General features: G+C 42.0%; 1 protein-coding gene across 1 annotated transcript in view; it reads left to right on the top strand.

Annotated features, from left to right (window-relative positions):
- The window catches only part of OTOA (otoancorin), an 85,878-nt gene that overhangs the window by 46,776 nt on the left and 20,686 nt on the right, over positions 1 to 18,416 (top strand). Inside the window, exons 18-21 of the mRNA XM_063100666.1 lie at positions 943 to 1,016; positions 13,884 to 14,019; positions 14,957 to 15,147; positions 17,567 to 17,660. Of these exons, the coding sequence (XP_062956736.1) occupies positions 943 to 1,016; positions 13,884 to 14,019; positions 14,957 to 15,147; positions 17,567 to 17,660 (495 nt within the window). The remainder of the gene's footprint in view (positions 1 to 942; positions 1,017 to 13,883; positions 14,020 to 14,956; positions 15,148 to 17,566; positions 17,661 to 18,416) is intronic.

The following is an 18,416-nucleotide window of genomic DNA, read 5'->3' as shown; positions in this document are numbered from 1 at the left end:
TACCTGTGCAGCAGGAAGACTTGTCCCAACGCAGGTGCCTCCCTAGACTTCCAGCTCTCAGAAACTTCAAATACCAGTGAATTAGAAGATTTGCTTGTATTGTTTATATTTTTTACTGAAAACACACAATTATTATTTTAAAAAATAATGCAATACAGAGAAAGTAAAATTTCCCCATATTTTCCATAGAGCAGTGGTTCTCAGCAGGTACCATTTTGCCCCCCTAGGGAACTTTTGGCCACATCTGGAGACACTTTTGGTTTTCACAACTTGGGGAGGGGGATTGCTCCTGGCATTTAGTGAGTACAGACCAGGAATACTGCTCAACACCCTACAGTGCAGAGGACAGTCCCCACAACACAGAATGATCCAGCTCAGAATGTCTGTAGTGCTGAGGCTGGGCAACGCTTTCCAGAGGTAACTACAGGGAAAAGTTTGCTGTTGACCTCAAGAGTAGTATATATAAAACCCATTTACATGCAATGTAACAGGCACAAATGAGCTCATACTATACACACTGTTCTATTTAACTATGTATGTTATATACACACACACACATACACAGGATAGATAGCATTTAATGTTAAAATATATATATAAATCTACCTTATTAAAACAAAATAGTTGCATAGTATTTCAGTGTATGAATAGACGCTCCAGTCCCCCACTCAGGGACATTAAGATTATATTTCACTTTCTTGCAGTGATAAAGAAAATTGTGATGAGTGTTCTCACTCTTAAATTTTTGTATTCATCTTGTCATTGTCTCAGTTTCTTTATCCGTAAACTGGGCACCACTGAGGTACCTACATCATAGGGTACTCAATTGCATAAGTGAAGGCAGATGACACACTCAGAACAGTGCCTGGCGCACAGATAGCACTGTCTGTGTTTGTTCTTACTCTTGCTGGACCAAATTCCTAGAACTGCTTGATCTTTCAGGTTAATTGTTTGGCGTGGAAATACTGGGAAGTTTCCAGGACGTCTATGCCACCTTTCCTCTTGGCGGCTCTCCCGTAAGTGAGCACTGGTCTTTCTTTCTGGCTCAGTGGTAAGATTGGTGGGAATCACCCAAGCCAAAGTGATTCTCTCCCCTGGATTTTCCTGAGCAACCAGAGGCAGAGTGGAGCATGCCTTAGACAGATAAGCCCTTGAGAATCAGGATTTAAATTCTGAGGCTCACATAGACATTTTAGACAGACCATCTTGCTTTTCTTGTTATTTAAAAACCAAAGCCAAAGCAACTGAAGCCTGAATGGATACCAGTGAAGTTGGTCCCATCTGGAATGGCCTCACAGCTGTGCCCAGGCTCCAGGGGAATCAGGCCTGATGTGAGCCATGCGTGATTCCTCCAGGAAGTGTGGGCTTTCAGGCCTGCGGGGAAGCCCTCCTTTACAAACATGGTTTAGACACCGTTTCTCTCCCTTTCTCTTTATTTACTTCCCTCTACCTTCTTTTGCTGTTATTATGTTCCTTCATTCAAAAAAATATTTACTGAGTACTTACTGTGTGCTAGTTCTCAGAGATAGCTACATTTTCCTCTTATGAATTTACAATCTCATGGGCAGGGGAGCAGGAAGGAAAAGACAAACATAAAGCCAATTATAATATCAAATTGATGTTTGGTTGAAAGTGACAAAAATCTCAACTCAAACTGGGTTTAGGCAATGAAAGCGAATTTTTGGCTCAGGTAACTGGAAAGACCAGGGAGGGACTTCAGGCATGGCTGGATCTAGGGGCTCAAAAGATGTTATCCATCTCTTAGCCTAACTTTCCTCTGTTGGCTTTACTGTTGGGCAAGTTTTTTCTCTGTGGTGGCCCCTGGCAGGCCCAAGGTTACATTTCCCAAGCTTTACATTAGTGAAAAAGAGAAAGACTCTCTTTTCCCATCACTCTCAATAAAAGTCTTGGGTTTGACTCTCATTGGCCTTAATTGGATCAATTTGCTTTCCTTGAACCAATCAGTAGGGTTGGGGGGATGGGGAACTTTGACTGTGTTAGGCCTATATTGCACCCCTGTAGCTGGGAGTGAAAAATTGGCTCCACAAATCACAAGGACTTGGGGTGCAGGGGGGGCACTGATGATCCAAGAAAGCTGTTACCACAGGAAGGGACAGTGGGCACTAGGCGTAGGGGAGGTAATATTGCCTTCAGATTGGAGAGTCAGGGGAGACTGAACTAAAGCTTGAAGAATGAGTCAGGGCTAGAGAGTTTAAGATAAACACTCCAAACGGGGCCCAGGGATGTCAAGTTCAGTAGTGAGCAAGGAGAGTGAAGGACTCTGGGAACACACGGTGTGTATCTGCAGAGCAGGTGGAGAGAGAAGGTCAGAGGAGCGAGGGACATAGGATCATGGAGGGCTTTGTGTGACACCCTGAGGTGTTTCACTCGTGTTCTGGGTTCAGCCTTTAGTTTTATGTTTCAGAAAGATCATCTCCACTGCCCACATAAAGGACAGGATGCAGGGGCCTAAGTGGAAAGAGGAAGACAGTGGAAGCTATTTCAGCAATCCAGATCTGAGCATGGCTGGCTCCTTCCGTTCATTCATGTCTCGGTTCAAGTGGTACTGCCACCCTCATTCTCTATGAAAGAGCCGTTCTGTTTTCTGCCCTGCATTCATCATCAGCTGAAATGGTCTGTTTATAAATTGGGTTCTGTGTTTCTTCTGCCTCCTAGAATTCAGCACCATGAGGGCAGGGGCCACTTGTGTCTTGTTCATTGCCATATTTGGTGGCTAGCACAGTGCCTGGCGTACAGTAGATGCTCTGTAGATATTTGCTGAATGAATGAGTAAACGAATGAAGAAATAAATTAGACCATAGTCCTGGTAATGGAGAGGCAAGAACAGATTGGAGTAGTATTAAGGAGCTAGCAATGACAGATTTGGGGGTAAAGGAATAGGAGCCTGGGATATCACAGAGGAAGATGAGCATGTTTGGGGGAAAGTGTTGAATCTGGTTTTGGAGCAGTCGAGTGTTGAGGATAAGCAGGCTGCATGGGTCTCAGGCAGTCTTTCTCAACCTTTATTTCATTATTGCCTCCATAAGGAGAAAATTTTATTTTTTATTTTTATTTTTATTTTTTTTTGTTTTTTTACCTTTATTATTCACTCCAACAGACTGTTGCATGTTTCCCACATTACGACAACGAAAACTTGTGCCTGACAAACAAGTTTGCAGGCAAATAAATTTTGAAAATTATTAGAAAACAAAATTCCAGTACAAGCACAAGGCAGTTCTTCATTATCCTCTGCATCTAGGGTTTGACAAGAAGACCACAAACAAGTGATGGGGCTCCTCTTATCCCTTAGACCAGTGGTACAAAATATCCCTGGAGGATCCTCAAATCCATGGGTACCTCTATCACTGGGTACAGACTGAATAAGTTATATATTTTTTTATTTTGATATACTATTATTTTTAAATACATGTAATTCAAGGTTTCTTATTGTAGAATCCGTGGATGTTCACAATGGACGATTTCAGGGGTTTCATGAACCTCCTAAACTGTATGTAATTTTTTGCATATAAGTATTTTTCAGGAGACGTACATAGCTTCTGTCAAGATTCTCAAAGCAGCCCTTGTCACACACACAAAAATTAATCACTGATGTGGTTGTCATCTTCAAAGAATTATAAATTCATTGTAAAGATTTTACTTTCGGTCAACATACACCTTATCCACCAAGGCAGGATAATAGACATACATCCTCCATCATAAGGAAGTTCACAAAACATTTTGACAATTAGAACAGTGCAAATCCCTGTTTTATTTTATTTTATTTTATTTTTATTTATTTATTTATTTTTGTTTATTTTTTATTTTTATTATTTTTTTAATTTTATTTTGTCGATATACATTGTAGCTGATTAATGCTCCCCATCACCAAAACCTCCCTCCCTTCTCCCTCCCCCCCCTCCCCCCCAACAATGTCCTTTCTGTTTGTTTGTTGTATCAACTTCAAATAATTGTGGTTGTTATATCTTCTTCCCCCCCCCCCCCCGGTTTGTGTGTGTGTGTGTGTATGTGTGTGTGTGAATTTATATATTAATTTTTAGCTCCCTCCAATAAGTGAGAACATGTGGTATTTCTCTTTCTGTGTCTGACTTGTTTCACTTAATATAATTCTCTCAAGGTCCATCCATGTTGTTGCAAATGGCAGTATTTCATTCGTTTTTATAGCTGAGTAGTATTCCATTGTGTAGATGTACCACATTTTCCGTATCCACTCATCTGATGATGGGCATTTGGGCTGGTTCCAACTCTTGGCTATTGTAAAGAGTGCTGCGATAAACATTGGGGAACAGGTATACCTTCGACTTGATGATTTCCATTCCTCTGGGTATATTCCCAACAGTGGGATGGCTGGGTCGTATGGTAGATCTATTTGCAATTGTTTAAGGAACCTCCATACCATTTTCCATAGAGGCTGCACCATTTTGCAGTCCCACCAACAATGTATGAGAGTTCCTTTTTCTCCGCAGCCTCGCCAGCATTTATCGTTCATAGTCTTTTGGATTTTAGCCATCCTAACTGGGGTTAGATGGTATCTCAATGTGGTTTTGATTTGCATTTCCCGGATGCTGAGTGATGTTGAGCATTTTCTCATATGTCTGTTGGCCATTTGGATATCTTCCTTAGAGAAATGCCTACTTAGCTCTTTTGCCCATTTTTAAATTGGGTTGCTTGTTTTCTTCTTGTAAAGTTGTTTGAGTTCCTTATATATTCTGGATATTAATCCTTTGTCAGATGTATATTTTGCAAATATTTTCTCCCACTCTGTTGGTTGTCTTTTAACTCTTTTAATTGTTTCTTTTGCTGTGCAGAAGCTTTTTAGTTTGATATAATCCCATTTGTTTATTTTTCCTTTGGTAGCCCGTGCTTTTGGGGTCGTATTCATGAAGTCTGTGCCCAGTCCTATTTCCTGAAGTGTTTCCCCTATGTTTTCTTTAAGAAGTTTTATTGTCTCAGGGTGTATATTTAAATCCTTAATCCATTTTGAGTTGATTTTAGTATATGGTGAGAGGTATGGATCTAGTTTCATTCTCCTGCATATCGATATCCAGTTATCCCAGCACCACTTGCTGAAGAGGCAGTCCCTTCCCCAGTGAATAGGCTTGGTGCCTTTGTCAAAGATCAGATGGCAGTAAGTGTGTGGGTTGATTTCTGGATTCTCTATTCTATTCCATTGGTCAGTGTGTCTGTTTTTATGCCAGTACCATACTGTTTTGGTTATTATAGCTTTGTAGTATAGCTTAAAGTCAGGTAGTGTTATGCCTCCAGCTTTAATTTTTTTGCTCAGCATTGCTTTGGCTATTCGTGGTCTTTTATTGTTCCATATAAATGTCTGAATAGTTTTTTCCATTTCTGAGAAAAATGTCTTTGGAATTTTGATGGGGATTGCATTGAATTTGTATATCACTTTGGGTAGTATGGACATTTTCACTATGTTGATTCTTCCAATCCAAGAGCATGGAATATCTTTCCATCTTCTTGTATCCTCTCTAATTTCTCTCAGCAGTGGTTTGTAGTTCTCATTATAGAGATTTTTCACCTCCTTGGTTAACTCAATTCCTAAGTATTTTATTTTTTTGGTGGCTATTGTAAATGGGCAGGCTTTCTTGATTTCTCGTTCTGCATGTTCACTATTGGAGAAAAGAAATGCTACTGATTTTTGTGTGTTGATTTTGTATCCTGCTACTGTGCTGAAATCATTTATCAATTCCAGCAGTTTTTTTGTAGAGGTTTTAGGCTGTTCGATATATAGGATCATGTCATCTGCAAACAGGGACAGTTTGACTTCATCTTTTCCAATCTGGATGCCCTTTATTTCCTTCTCTTCTCTGATTGCTCTGGCTAGTACTTCCAACACTATGTTGAATAGGAGTGGTGAGAGTGGGCATCCTTGTCTAGTTCCTGTTCTTAAAGGAAAAGCTTTCAGCTTTTCCCCATTCAGGATGATATTGGCAGTGGGTTTGGCATATATGGCTTTAATTATGTTGAGATACTTTCCCTCTATACCTAACTTATAGAGGGTCTTTGTCATGAATGAGTGCTGAACTTTATCAAATGCTTTTTCAGCATCTATAGAGATGATCATATGGTCCTTGTGTTTGAGTTTATTAATATGGTGTATCACATTTATTGATTTGCGTATGTTGAACCAACCTTGCATCCCAGGGATGAATCCCACTTGATCGTGATGAATAATTTTTCGTATGTGTTGCTGTATTCTGTTTGCTAGTATTTTAGTGAGGATTTTTGCATCTATATTCATCAAGGATATCGGCCTGTAGTTTTCTTTTTTGGTTATATCTTTACCTGGTTTTGGTATCAGGATGATGTTTGCTTCATAGAATGAGTTTGGGAGATTTGCGTCCATTTCAATCTTTTGGAATAGTTTGTAAAGAATCGGTGTCAATTCCTCTTTGAATGTTTGGTAAAATTCTGCTGTGAATCCATCTGGTCCTGGGCTTTTCTTTGTTGGGAGCCTTCTGATAACAGCTTCAATCTCCTTTATTGTTATTGGTCTGTTCAAATTTTCTACGTCTTCACGGTTCAGTTTTGGGAGCTTGTGTGTGTCCAGAAATTTATCCATTTCCTCCAGATTTTCAAATTTGTTGGCGTATAGTTGTTTATAGTAGTCTCGAATGATTCCTTGTATTTCAGATGAATCAGTTGTAATATCGCCTTTTTCATTTCTAATTTTTGTTATTTGAGTCTTCTCTCTTCTTTTTTTTGTTAGCCATGCTAATGGTTTGTCAATTTTATTTATCTTTTCAAAAAACCAACTTTTTGATTCGTTGATCTTTTGAATTGTTTTTTGGTTTTCAATTTCATTCAGTTCTGCTCTGATCTTAATGATTTCTTTCCGTCTGCTAACTTTAGGATTGGATTGTTCTTGTTTTTCTAGTTCTTTAAGGTGAAGTGTTAGGTTGTTCACTTGCCATCTTTCCATTCTTCTGAAGTGAGCATTTAATGCAATAAATTTTCCCCTCAATACTGCTTTTGCAGTATCCCACAGGTTTTGGTATGATGTATCATTGTTTTCATTAGTTTCAATAAACTTTTTGATTTCCTGCTTGATTTCTTCTTGGACCCATATGTCATTAAGTAGAATGCTGTTTAATTTCCATGTGTTTGTATAGTTTCCAGAGTTTTGTTTGTTATTAATTTCTAGTTTTAATCCATTGTGGTCTGAGAAGATACATGGGATAATTCCAATTTTTTTGAATTTATTGAGACTTGATTTGTGACCTAATATGTGATCTATCCTGGAGAATGATCCATGTGCTGATGAGAAGAATGAATATTCTGAGGTTGTTGGGTGGAATGTTCTGTAGATATCTGCCAATTCCAATTGGTCTAGAGTCTTGTTTAGATCTTGTGTTTCTCTACTGATTCTTTGCCTAGATGATCTGTCTAATATTGACAGTGGAGTGTTCAGGTCCCCTGCTATTATGGTATTAGTGTCTATTTCCTTCTTTAGGTCTAATAGAGTTTGTTTTATAAATCTGGCTGCTCCAACATTGGGTGCGTACATATTTATGATTGTTATGTCTTCTTGATGGATCAGTCCTTTTATCATTAAGTAGTGTCCCTCATTGTCTCTTTTTATGGTTTTTAGTTTAAAGTCTATTTTGTCAGATATAAGAATAGCCACTCCAGCTCGTTTTTCTTTTCTGTTTGCATGGTAAATCTTTTTCCATCCTTTCACTCTTAGTCTGTGTGAATCTTTATGGGTGAGGTGGGTCTCTTGTAGGCAGCATATAGTTGGGTCCTGCTTTTTGATCCAGTCAGCCAGTCTGTGTCTTTTAATTGGGGAATTTAAGCCTTTAACATTAAGAGTTGTTATTGAAAGGTGTTGATTTATTCCTAGCATTTTATTGGTTGTTTGGTTGTCTTAGGTGTCTTTTGTTCCTTGCTTTCTGATTTACTGTTTGGTTTCTTTGTTTGTTGGTTCCTTAGGTTGTAGATAGTGTTTTTGTTAGCTTGTTTTCTCTTCATGAATGCCATTTTTATTGTACTAGCGGGTTTAGATTTTTCTTAGGTTTTTATGGCAGTGGTAGTTATTTTTCAGGAACCAAACCCAGTACTCCCTTGAGGATTTCTTGTAAGGGTGGTCTTGTGGTAGTGAACTCCCGCAGTTTTTGTTTGTCTGAGAAATATACTATTTGCCCCTCATTTCGGAAGGATAGCCTTGCAGGGTAGAGTATTCTTGGCTGGCAATCTTTGGCTTTTAGTATTTTGAAAATATCATCCCATTCCTTTCTAGCTTTTAGGGTTTGTGATGAAAAGTCTGATGTTAACCTGATTGGGGCTCCCTTATAGGTGATTTGACGCTTCTCTCTTGCAGCTTTTAAGATTCTGTCTTTGTCTCTGAGTTTTGCCAATTTGACTATGACATGTCTTGGAGAAGGCCTTTTTGGGTTGAATACGTTTGGAGATCGTTGAGCTTCCTGGATCTGAAGATCTGTGATTTTTCCTATACCTGGGAAGTTTTCTGCCACTATTTTGTTGAATATGTTTTCAATGGAATCTCCATTTTCCTCCCCTTCTGGAATACCCATGACTCGGATATTTGACCGCTTGAGGTTGTCTGATATCTCTCTCAGATTTTCTTCCATGTCCTTGATTCTTTTTTCTTTCTTTTTGTCTGCTTGTGTTATTTCAAACAGCCCATCTTCAAGTTCAGAGGTTCTCTCTTCAACTTCGACAAGCCTGCTGGTTAAACTCTCCGTTGTGTTTTTATTTCGCTGAATAACTTCTTCAGTTCAGCAAGTTCTGCTACATTTTTTTTCAGGACATTGATTTCCTTGTATATTTCCTCTTTCAGATCCTGTATACTTTTCCTCATTTCATCATGATGTCTAGCTGAGTTTTCTTGTATCTCATTCAGTTTCCTTAGAATTATCACTCGAAATTCCTTGTCAGTTATTTCAAGGGCTTCTTGTTCTATAGGATCTAGAGTATGAGATTTATTAACTTTTGGTGGTGTACTTTCTTGATTTTTTGTATTTCTGGTGTCTTTTTTTTGGTGTTTATTCATTGTGGCAGGGGTTTTCACAGTCCACCGGTTTGAGACTAATGACTAACTAGGATGTTGCTGTGGTTGCCAATTTGGTATGGCTCCCGCCGTGACTGCTCAGTTGGCCTCTAGTGTCTTGTGTGTGTGGTTGCCTCGGGTCTTGGGCTTTTCCGGGGATCCACCTTTCTGGTCAGCTTGTACTCTGCTGGGCTGGTGGATCACGTACCACAGGGTGTGTGATCTCTGTTGAGCTTTCACTTTCTGTACAGGACTTCTCCCCGTTCCGTGTGCTCTGGCCCAGGCTGTTAGATCGTGCAGTGGCGACCCCACCGGGTGTGTGGTTTCTGTCGAGTCTCCGCCTCCCTGGCCGCACGTCTCCCCCCTCTGTGCACACTGTGCTGGGCTGGGGCGTGTCTTCTGCACCCCTCGTCTATCAGCTGGGCCTTCAAGACCCTGCTCAGCACCGCCTCGCCCAGGAAGTCTACCAGGTTTCTGCTAGGCACAGACGACCGGTCTCTCTGGGTGCCTTTGTAGCACTGTGTAGATCTTTCTCGGGTCTTGTTCACCTTTGTATCCCCCCGGTATAAACCGAGTCTAGTGCCCGCCTGCAGCCTGCTCTCCGGCAGGTTCAAGCGGACCTGGGAACTCTCCTACCACACTATTCCCAACCAGAAATTCGTTAGGCTTTTTTCCAAACTGGTGGTCGCAGAGATGGTATCTGCCTCCCAGTAACAGGAAGTTTACCGGGGCCGGAGTCCAGGGTGTGGTGGAGTGACAGTCGGCCCGCCCGTACTTCCTTGCCCTCCCAAAACTGGTCGGGACGCCCCACACCCCCAGCCCTGCCAGAGAACCGCGGAGGGAGTGGGAGAGGAGGTCGGCCCGCAGGGTCCGGAAAGCCCCGCGCCAGGCCAAGCAAATGGGCTCAGTGATGGCCGTGCAGGGCGGAGCTGCCCGCACCTGGGAAAATGGAGGCAGCACCGTGGCAGTGAGTGGCCTGGTGGTGCAGGGGGGAGCCGCGTGGGCATCCACCCCCCGAACAGAGCTGTGCCAGGGATCACTCACAGTGCTGTGCCAGGTCGGGCGCTCGCTCTGTCTCTGGTTTGTTGCCTTCCGTGTTCTCGGCGCTGCCGCCTCGGGCTGTTCAGTCGCGGCGCCGCTCGGGCGCTCCCAGGAATCTTCTTTAATGCCGGCCTGAAACCTCGAATCCTGAATAGGGCAGCTGGCCGCCTTCAGTGCGGCCCCAGCCTCCGGGATCCTGGCTGCATCCACAGCAGCCCTGGCGCCGTGTTCCCTGTTTCAAGACTCACTTTTGCAGCTAAGAATCAGTTCTTTTCCTGCTCCACACTTCAAAGCTGTTGCCTGTAAATGAGGCAGCCTCTCCTGCCGGGGGCAAAGTGGCGTTGAGCCCCCACGACCGGCCAGCAGCAGCAGTCCTCCCTTAAGAGATGGCCAGAGGAAGGTCCACAAGCTTCCCGGCTGCCTGAGGCCCAGTGGCCACCTTTTCCACCTCAGCTACTCCGCGCCAGCCGCCGCAGCCGCCGCCATCTTGAAACCGCAAATCCCTGTTTTAAAGGCGTATAAATTCCACCCCCAGGGAACGTTTTTATTTGGCACTGCTGTTATTTTTCGATCTCTTCTATATTTGAGAACTATTTCTTTTTCTTTTTTTTTTTTTTTAGTAGGGTCTTGATTGTTTATTCAGTCTAACAACCTCAGCATTTTATTTTGCATTTGTAGAACCTTACATTTAATGTGATTATTGATATTGTTAGGTTATATATATATTTTTTTAAAATTTTTATTTTGTCGATATACATTGTGGCTGATTAATGCTCCCCGTCACCAAAACCTCCCTCCCTTCTCCCTCCCCCCCCCAACAATGTCCTTTCTGTTTGCTTGTCGTATCAACTTCAAATAATTGTGGTTGTTATATCTTCTTCCCCCCCCCCCGGTTTTGTGTGTGTGTGTGTGTGTGTGTGTGTGTGTGTGTGTGAATTTATATATTAATTTTTAGCTCCCACCAATAAGTGAGAACATGTGGTGTTTCTCTTTCTGTGCCTGACTTGTTTCACTTAATATAATTCTCTCAAGGTCCATCCATGTTGTTGCAAATGGCAGTATTTCATTCGTTTTTATAGCTGAGTAGTATTCCATTGTGTAGATGTACCACATTTTCCGTATCCACTCATCTGATGATGGGCATTTGGGCTGGTTCCAACTCTTGGCTATTGTAAAGAGTGCTGCGATAAACATTGGGGAACAGGTATACCTTCGACTTGATGATTTCCATTCCTCTGGGTATATTCCCAACAGTGGGATGGCTGGGTCGTATGGTAGATCTATCTGCAATTGTTTGAGGAACCTCCATACCATTTTCCATAGAGGCTGCACCATTTTGCAGTCCCACCAACAATGTATGAGAGTTCCTTTTTCTCCGCAGCCTCGCCAGCATTTATCGTTCATAGTCTTTTGGATTTTAGCCATCCTAACTGGGGTTAGATGGTATCTCAATGTGGTTTTGATTTGCATTTCCCGGATGCTGAGTGATGCTGAGCATTTTCTCATATGTCTGTTGGCCATTTGTATATCTTCCTTAGAGAAATGCCTACTTAGCTCTTTTGCCCATTTTTTAATTGGGTTGCTTGTTTTCTTCTTGTAAAGTTGTTTGAGTTCCTTATATATTCTGGATATTAATCCTTTGTCAGATGTATATTTTGCAAATATTTTCTCCCACTCTGTTGGTTGTCTTTTAACTCTTTTAATTGTTTCTTTTGCTGTGCAGAAGCTTTTTAGTTTGATATAATCCCATTTGTTTATTTTTCCTTTGGTAGCCCGTGCTTTTGGGGTCGTATTCATGAAGTCTGTGCCCAGTCCTATTTCCTGAAGTGTTTCTCCTATGTTTTCTTTAAGAAGTTTTATTGTTTCAGGGTGTATATTTAAATCCTTAATCCATTTTGAATTGATTTTAGTATATGGTGAGAGGTATGGATCTAGTTTCATTCTCCTGCATATGGATATCCAGTTATCCCAGCACCATTTGCTGAAGAGGCAGTCCCTTCCCCAGTGAATAGGCTTGGTGCCTTTGTCAAAGATCAGATGGCAGTAAGTGTGTGGGTTGATTTCTGGATTCTCTATTCTATTCCATTGGTCAGTGTGTCTGTTTTTATGCCAGTACCATACTGTTTTGGTTATTATAGCTTTGTAGTATAGCTTAAAGTCAGGTAGTGTTATGCCTCCAGCTTTAATTTTTTTGCTCAGCATTGCTTTGGCTATGCGTGGTCTTTTATTGTTCCATATAAATGTCTGAATAGTTTTTTCCATTTCTGAGAAAAATGTCTTTGGAATTTTGATGGGGATTGCATTGAATTTGTATATCACTTTGGGTAGTATGGACATTTTCACTATGTTGATTCTTCCAATCCAAGAGCATGGGATATCTTTCCATCTTCTTGTATCCTCTCTAATTTCTCTCGGCAGTGGTTTGTAGTTTTCGTTATAGAGATTTTTCACCTCCTTGGTTAACTCAATTCCTAAGTATTTTAATTTTTTGGTGGCTATTGTAAATGGGCAGGCTTTCTTGATTTCTCTTTCTGCATGTTGACTATTGGAGAAAAGAAATGCTACTGATTTTTGTGTGTTGATTTTGTATCCTGCTACTGTGCTGAAATCATTTATCAATTCCAAGAGTTTTTTTGTAGAGGTTTTAGGCTGTTCGATATATAGGATCATGTCATCTGCAAACAGGGACAGTTTGACTTCATCTTTTCCAATCTGGATGCCCTTTATTTTCTTCTCTTCTCTGATTGCTCTGGCTAGTACTTCCAACACTATGTTGAATAGGAGTGGTGAGAGTGGGCATCCTTGTCTAGTTCCTGTTCTTAAAGGAAAAGCTTTCAGCTTTTCCCCATTCAGGATGATATTGGCAGTGGGCTTGGCATATATGGCTTTAATTATGTTGAGATACTTTCCCTCTATACCTAACTTATAGAGGGTCTTTGTCATGAATGAGTGCTGAACTTTATCAAATGCTTTTTCAGCATCTATAGATATGATCATATGGTCCTTGTGTTTGAGTTTATTAATATGGTGTATCACATTTATTGATTTGCGTATGTTGAACCAACCTTGCATCCCTGGGATGAGAAAATTTTAATTTCTCCCGAATGAGAGAAATTATATCCTAAGGAAAGATTTTGTTGAGTAGACTTGAGCTTTGGTGGGTTACAAATCATTGTAATAACTAACATTTTTTCACTGTTCACCTGAACCAGTTTCTCCCCATTGAGGGTGACATTGCCCCTTGTCATTGTCTGTTATGACTACATGGTTGAGAGCTTAGGGGAGAGTTCTGGACTGGAGATGAGAGAATTGGTGTCATTTCTTTTACTCTTTCCACTCTCTTTTTCTTGTCTTTCTTCCTCACTTTCTACTTCATTCTCTCTCCTCTTTGTCTCTTTCTTTGTATAGTTTTTCTTTTCTTTCTCCTCGTCTATCCTCAACCAACCTATCAGTCAACATATGATTTTGGAGAACCCATTCTCTGATCAGTGCTGCTGGGGTGTAGAAGAGGATCATGATAGGAAGTTTCTTTCCTGCCCATAGAAGAGAAGCATGATGGGAAGTTTGCTTTCTACCCAAAGAGGAGCATGATGGGAAGTTTGTTTCCCACCCGTAGAAGAGGAGCATGATGGGAGGGAGGCTTGCTACCTGCCACAAGGAACCAAAGCATTACTGGGGAGAACAAACATCTGAAGAACATCCTGTGATGAGCTCTTAAGCATGTGGACCCGGATTTCAAGGACAAATACAAAACAGCCACTGTTTTTCCACTTCTCTTCTCTCCTTCTCTCTCCAGGGCCCGCTACCTGGCTTCTGTCCCAGCCTCCCAGTGTGTGCCCTTTCTGATCAGCCTGGGGAAGACTCGGTTGGACTCCTTGGTTTTAGATTCCCACAAAAAGAATTCAGTCCTCAGGAAAGTGCAGCAGTGCCTGGTAAGGAAACTCTTCCTGGGTGACACTTTCACTGGTGTCCTTTCCCCACTGGGTGTCTATGGGGAGCCCTTAAGGGGATATCTGGATGGAATCTGGAGACTGCTGTTATGGCAGGAAATCTGATTTGTGAGTGTCAGGGCTGTCCCTGAAGCTGCTGGTTGGAACAGTCTTGGCCTTTGGTTCTGGAGCCTCCAGTCCCCGGGCCTGAAGGAGTCGAGCCTGCTCTGGAGGACTGGAAAGAACAAGTTTGCAGGTTCTGGGTTCTAGACATGCCTCTGCCAGTGATCGGTTATGTGGCTTTGGGCAACTCACTTCCCCTCCCTGAGCCTCAGTCTCCTCATCTGTGAGGTGGGTGTGTGATAGCACATCCCTCAGAGAGTTATTGAGAGCACCAAATGGGCAATGTATTGATTAATGCAAAGGCTCAAAGGCCCGATGGTCTGGGTGTGAATCTTTATCTCTAAAAAGTGGGTGATTTTAGTATTTACCTCTTACAGTTACTTTGAAGATGAGTGGATTAAGACTTGCAGACACTTAGAATAGTGCCTGGCACATAGTACACACCCAATAAATGTTAGCTATTTTTTGTCATTTTGAGGAAGAGCTTTGAAGGCTTTCAAGTGCCATATGAACTTTGAAGTGCTGTTTTTATTGCTGTTGTGCTGCTATAATGGTTGTTGAACTCTGGAGGATCCTCAGAGCAATAACAGTGATGGCAGCAGTGCTCATTTACTGAGTGCTCCTGGTGTGCCACGCTGGGGTTTCCCAGCCTTCTGTGAGGGAAGATCAGGCCCCGCTTCACCTCTAGTAGTCCATGGCAGGGTAGGCGGTTCCGATCCTGGAACCTTTAATAGGTTTGGGGCTGGGAAGTGTTTTTAAGGGATCATGATCTTGAGCCCTACTGGGTCTTCCTGTCAGCTCCACTTGTTGGTTTCAGGACAGTTCCATTGTCGATGAGTACACCGTGGACATTGTGGGGAATCTGCTGTGCCACCTGCCAGTGACTTTCATCGATAGAGGGATCTCCCCCAGGGCCTGGGCTGCTGCTCTGCACCGCCTCAGTGGCTGTCCAGACCTCAGCCCTGAGCAGAAGGCCTTGGTGAGACTCAGGCTCCTGGAACAGTACGGGTGAGGAGGGGCTGGGCTGTGGCTTTGGGGGGTGTGGCGTGCTGGGCAAAGGGGCACCCAACCTTGGCTCTTCTGCCCTCCAAAGAGAGAGAGTCTCTAGCCTAGGATGAGATTAGATGCTTATGCTTATTCTGGAAAAGTGACCTTTCTTCATGTGGCTTCAGATTCCTTGTAAGGTGGAACGATAACAGCGGCCCTCCAGTCCTCATATGTGTGTCACCACTACACCTTGGCATATGCAAGGGAAAGAGTTTTGAAAAGATGGTACTTTATACAGCAAGGTGGTGGTATTATTATTATTATTATTTTTAAAGACTATTTTTTTAGAGTAGTTTTAGGTTCACAGAAAAATTGAGAGGAAGGTACAGAGATTTCCCATATACCCATATCTCCCACTCCACCCCACAAAAGCCCCCCATGATCAACATTCCCCACCAGAGTGGTACCTTTGTTACAACTGATGAACATACATTGACGTTACGTTGTCATTCTTACCCAAAGTCCATAGTTCATGTGAGGATTCTCTCTTGCGTTTTACGTGATGTGGGTTTGGACAAATGTATCATGATGTATATGCACCATCATAGTATCAGATGGAGTCTTTTCACTGTCCTAATAACCCTCTGCACTCTGCCTATCCATTCCTCCCTCTCCCCAACTCCTGGAAAACACTGATAGTTTTGTCTTTTCCAGAATGTCTCATAATTTGATTCATATAGTACGTAGATTTTCAGATAATAATATGCATATATGTTTCCTCCATGTCTTTTCATGGCTTGATAGTTTCTTTCTGGCACTGAATTATATCCATTGCCTGGATGCACCACAGTTTATTTATCCATTTGCCTACTGAAGGGCTTCTTGGTTGCTTCCAAGTTTCGGCAATTATGAATAAAGCCTTTATAAACATCCATATGCAGGTTTTTGTGTGGACATAAGTTTTCATCTCTTTTGGGTAAATACCAAAGTGTGCAATTGCTGGATCATATGGTAAGAGTGTATTTAGTTTTATAAGAAACTGCCAAACTGTTTTCCAAAGTGGATGTACCATTTTGCATTCTCACCAGCAATGAATGTGTGTTCCTGTTGCTTCACATTATTATTATTTTCATTATGAAATAATAGTCATGGTGATGATGATGATGTTGATGATGATAGAGGTACTGTCACTTCCAGGCGAGTGAGAGCTCCCTGGGGGAAAAGGAACTGTTCTTTCACATGTATAGTTTTTTGAGGTTAGGTCAAATATTTAAGTAGGACCTAGCCAACAGTTGGACCACACACGTTTTTTGAGAAATTACTGGGTCCCAGGTTCTGTACTATTATGTAGAGTTTAATAGCATGAACTCAGGAACTAGACTCCTTGGGTTAAAAATCGTTTCTATCATTAACTGTCAGGATGGCTGGGAAAAGTTACTTACTCTTTTTGCACTTTAATTTTTGCATTTGTAGAATGGGGATAGCAATACTCTTGTAGGGTTGGTGTGATGATTACATGAGTTAATACATGTAAAGGACCTACAAAAGTGATGGGCACACTGTGCTGAGTATGTGACAGTTGTTTTACTACTAGACTGAAGATACAGTGGTTATTAAGATAGACACAATTCCTGCCCTCTTGGAGCTTACAGTTTAGTGGGATAATATTTTTATCAAAGAGGTAAGGGGTATGGGTTTTTTGGTCAGGGATGGTTGGCTTTCATCCTGTACCAAACTGGGCAGACCTCCTTTAGAGATGTCACCAGAGATAGTGTGGCACACTTTACTGTGGACATTAGTGGGTGAACAACAGTGGATTCTAGATCATTGCTGATATTAGCCTACCGAGTTCAAGAAGAAATTTTGAATTGCTGCTAGAGAAGACTGTTATGGTAATTTAAAAGGAACAAGTATGTCATTACTCTTCTACTGAGGAAGAGGAGGAAGGAGATACTGGAATGTAAATGACATAAATTCAGTAATTCAATTTAAAGTAAAAAACTGCGAATTTATTGAGTTCAGAAATGGAATGTAAAGGAAAACTCTAGGAGTGGGCTTCAGGCATGGCTGAATCCAGGGCCTCAATGATGTCATCAGTGATAGGTTCCACCCATCCCTCAGCTCTGTGTTTCTTGGTGTGGCCTTTATTTTCTCCACTTGGTGCCAGGAATGGCCTCCAATGTCCTTTTTACTGTGAGAGATACCAGAAAAAAGAGAGAGCTTCTCTGGTAGTTCCATCAAAATGCGGAGATGACTCTGGTTGGTCAGTCTGTGTCACATGTCCATTTTTTTTTGGTCAGGGAACTGGGACCATGTGATTGACAGCCTCTCCAAGTGTGAAGATAATCTATTCCTGAAAGAAATGGGTACTGGGGGAAAAAGGAAACAGATGTTCACCACAGTACAGTTTTTCATTTTACTGCTTATTATTTTTTCTTAGAGTCCCTCAGAACTGGACAGCTGAGACTACAAAGGACTTGGGACCCTTTCTAGTACTCTTCTCAGGAGATGAATTAAACTCTGTTGCCACAAAGGTACCTCTGTGCCCCATCTTAAGAAGGCTGAAGGAGTCTAGAGTGGGGAAAAGTATGGTCAGTTATACCCCATTGGGTTTGCTGCTAGTCTGTGATTCTGGAAGCTTCCTCCCTGCCTCAAAGGGCTTAGATGTTTCCAGCTTTACTCCAGTTTGCCTAAGGTTCAGAAAAAGGGAGTGAGGACAGCTAAATGGACTCTGGGCCTTTCACATGGCCCTCCTGGCAGGTGCGTGCAGCCTAGGAGGTGTCATTTGTCATCTGTGTGCATCTCACACTTATGCCCGTTAAAGCTCTCACACCCACCAGTGCCATATGCACATGCTCATGTATGTCCAGTGTGTGCAGTCACATGTGCAAACATGTTTAACCCACAAACAAATCTTTTCTGAGCATTAGCTTTGGGCACAACACTCTACATGGAGTAACTCTCCACGAGTTAGTCGAGGCCAAGACACATGCAAAACAATCACAAATTAGTCATCCTTTGCTGCGTAAGAAAGCCATCCAATCTCACTGGCATATAAGAAGTATTTGCTTCTTGCTGATGGTTCTAAGGGTCACTGGGGCAGCCCTGCTCCATAAGCCTGTCTCTGGGCCCCAGACTACCTGAAGCTTGTTCTTTTCACCATGAAGGTCTGAATCTCCAGAACAGGAAGTGGAAAAGTACAGTTGTCCTTAAGGCCTAGGCTGGAACATGGACACTGTCTCTCCTGCCACATTCCAATGGAGAAAGCAAGTTACATGACCGAGCCCAAC

Source organism: Cynocephalus volans, chromosome 6 (genome assembly GCF_027409185.1).
Source record: "Cynocephalus volans isolate mCynVol1 chromosome 6, mCynVol1.pri, whole genome shotgun sequence".
Lineage (NCBI taxonomy): Eukaryota > Metazoa > Chordata > Mammalia > Dermoptera > Cynocephalidae > Cynocephalus > Cynocephalus volans.
This window is presented reverse-complemented; position numbering and strand designations above follow the sequence as displayed.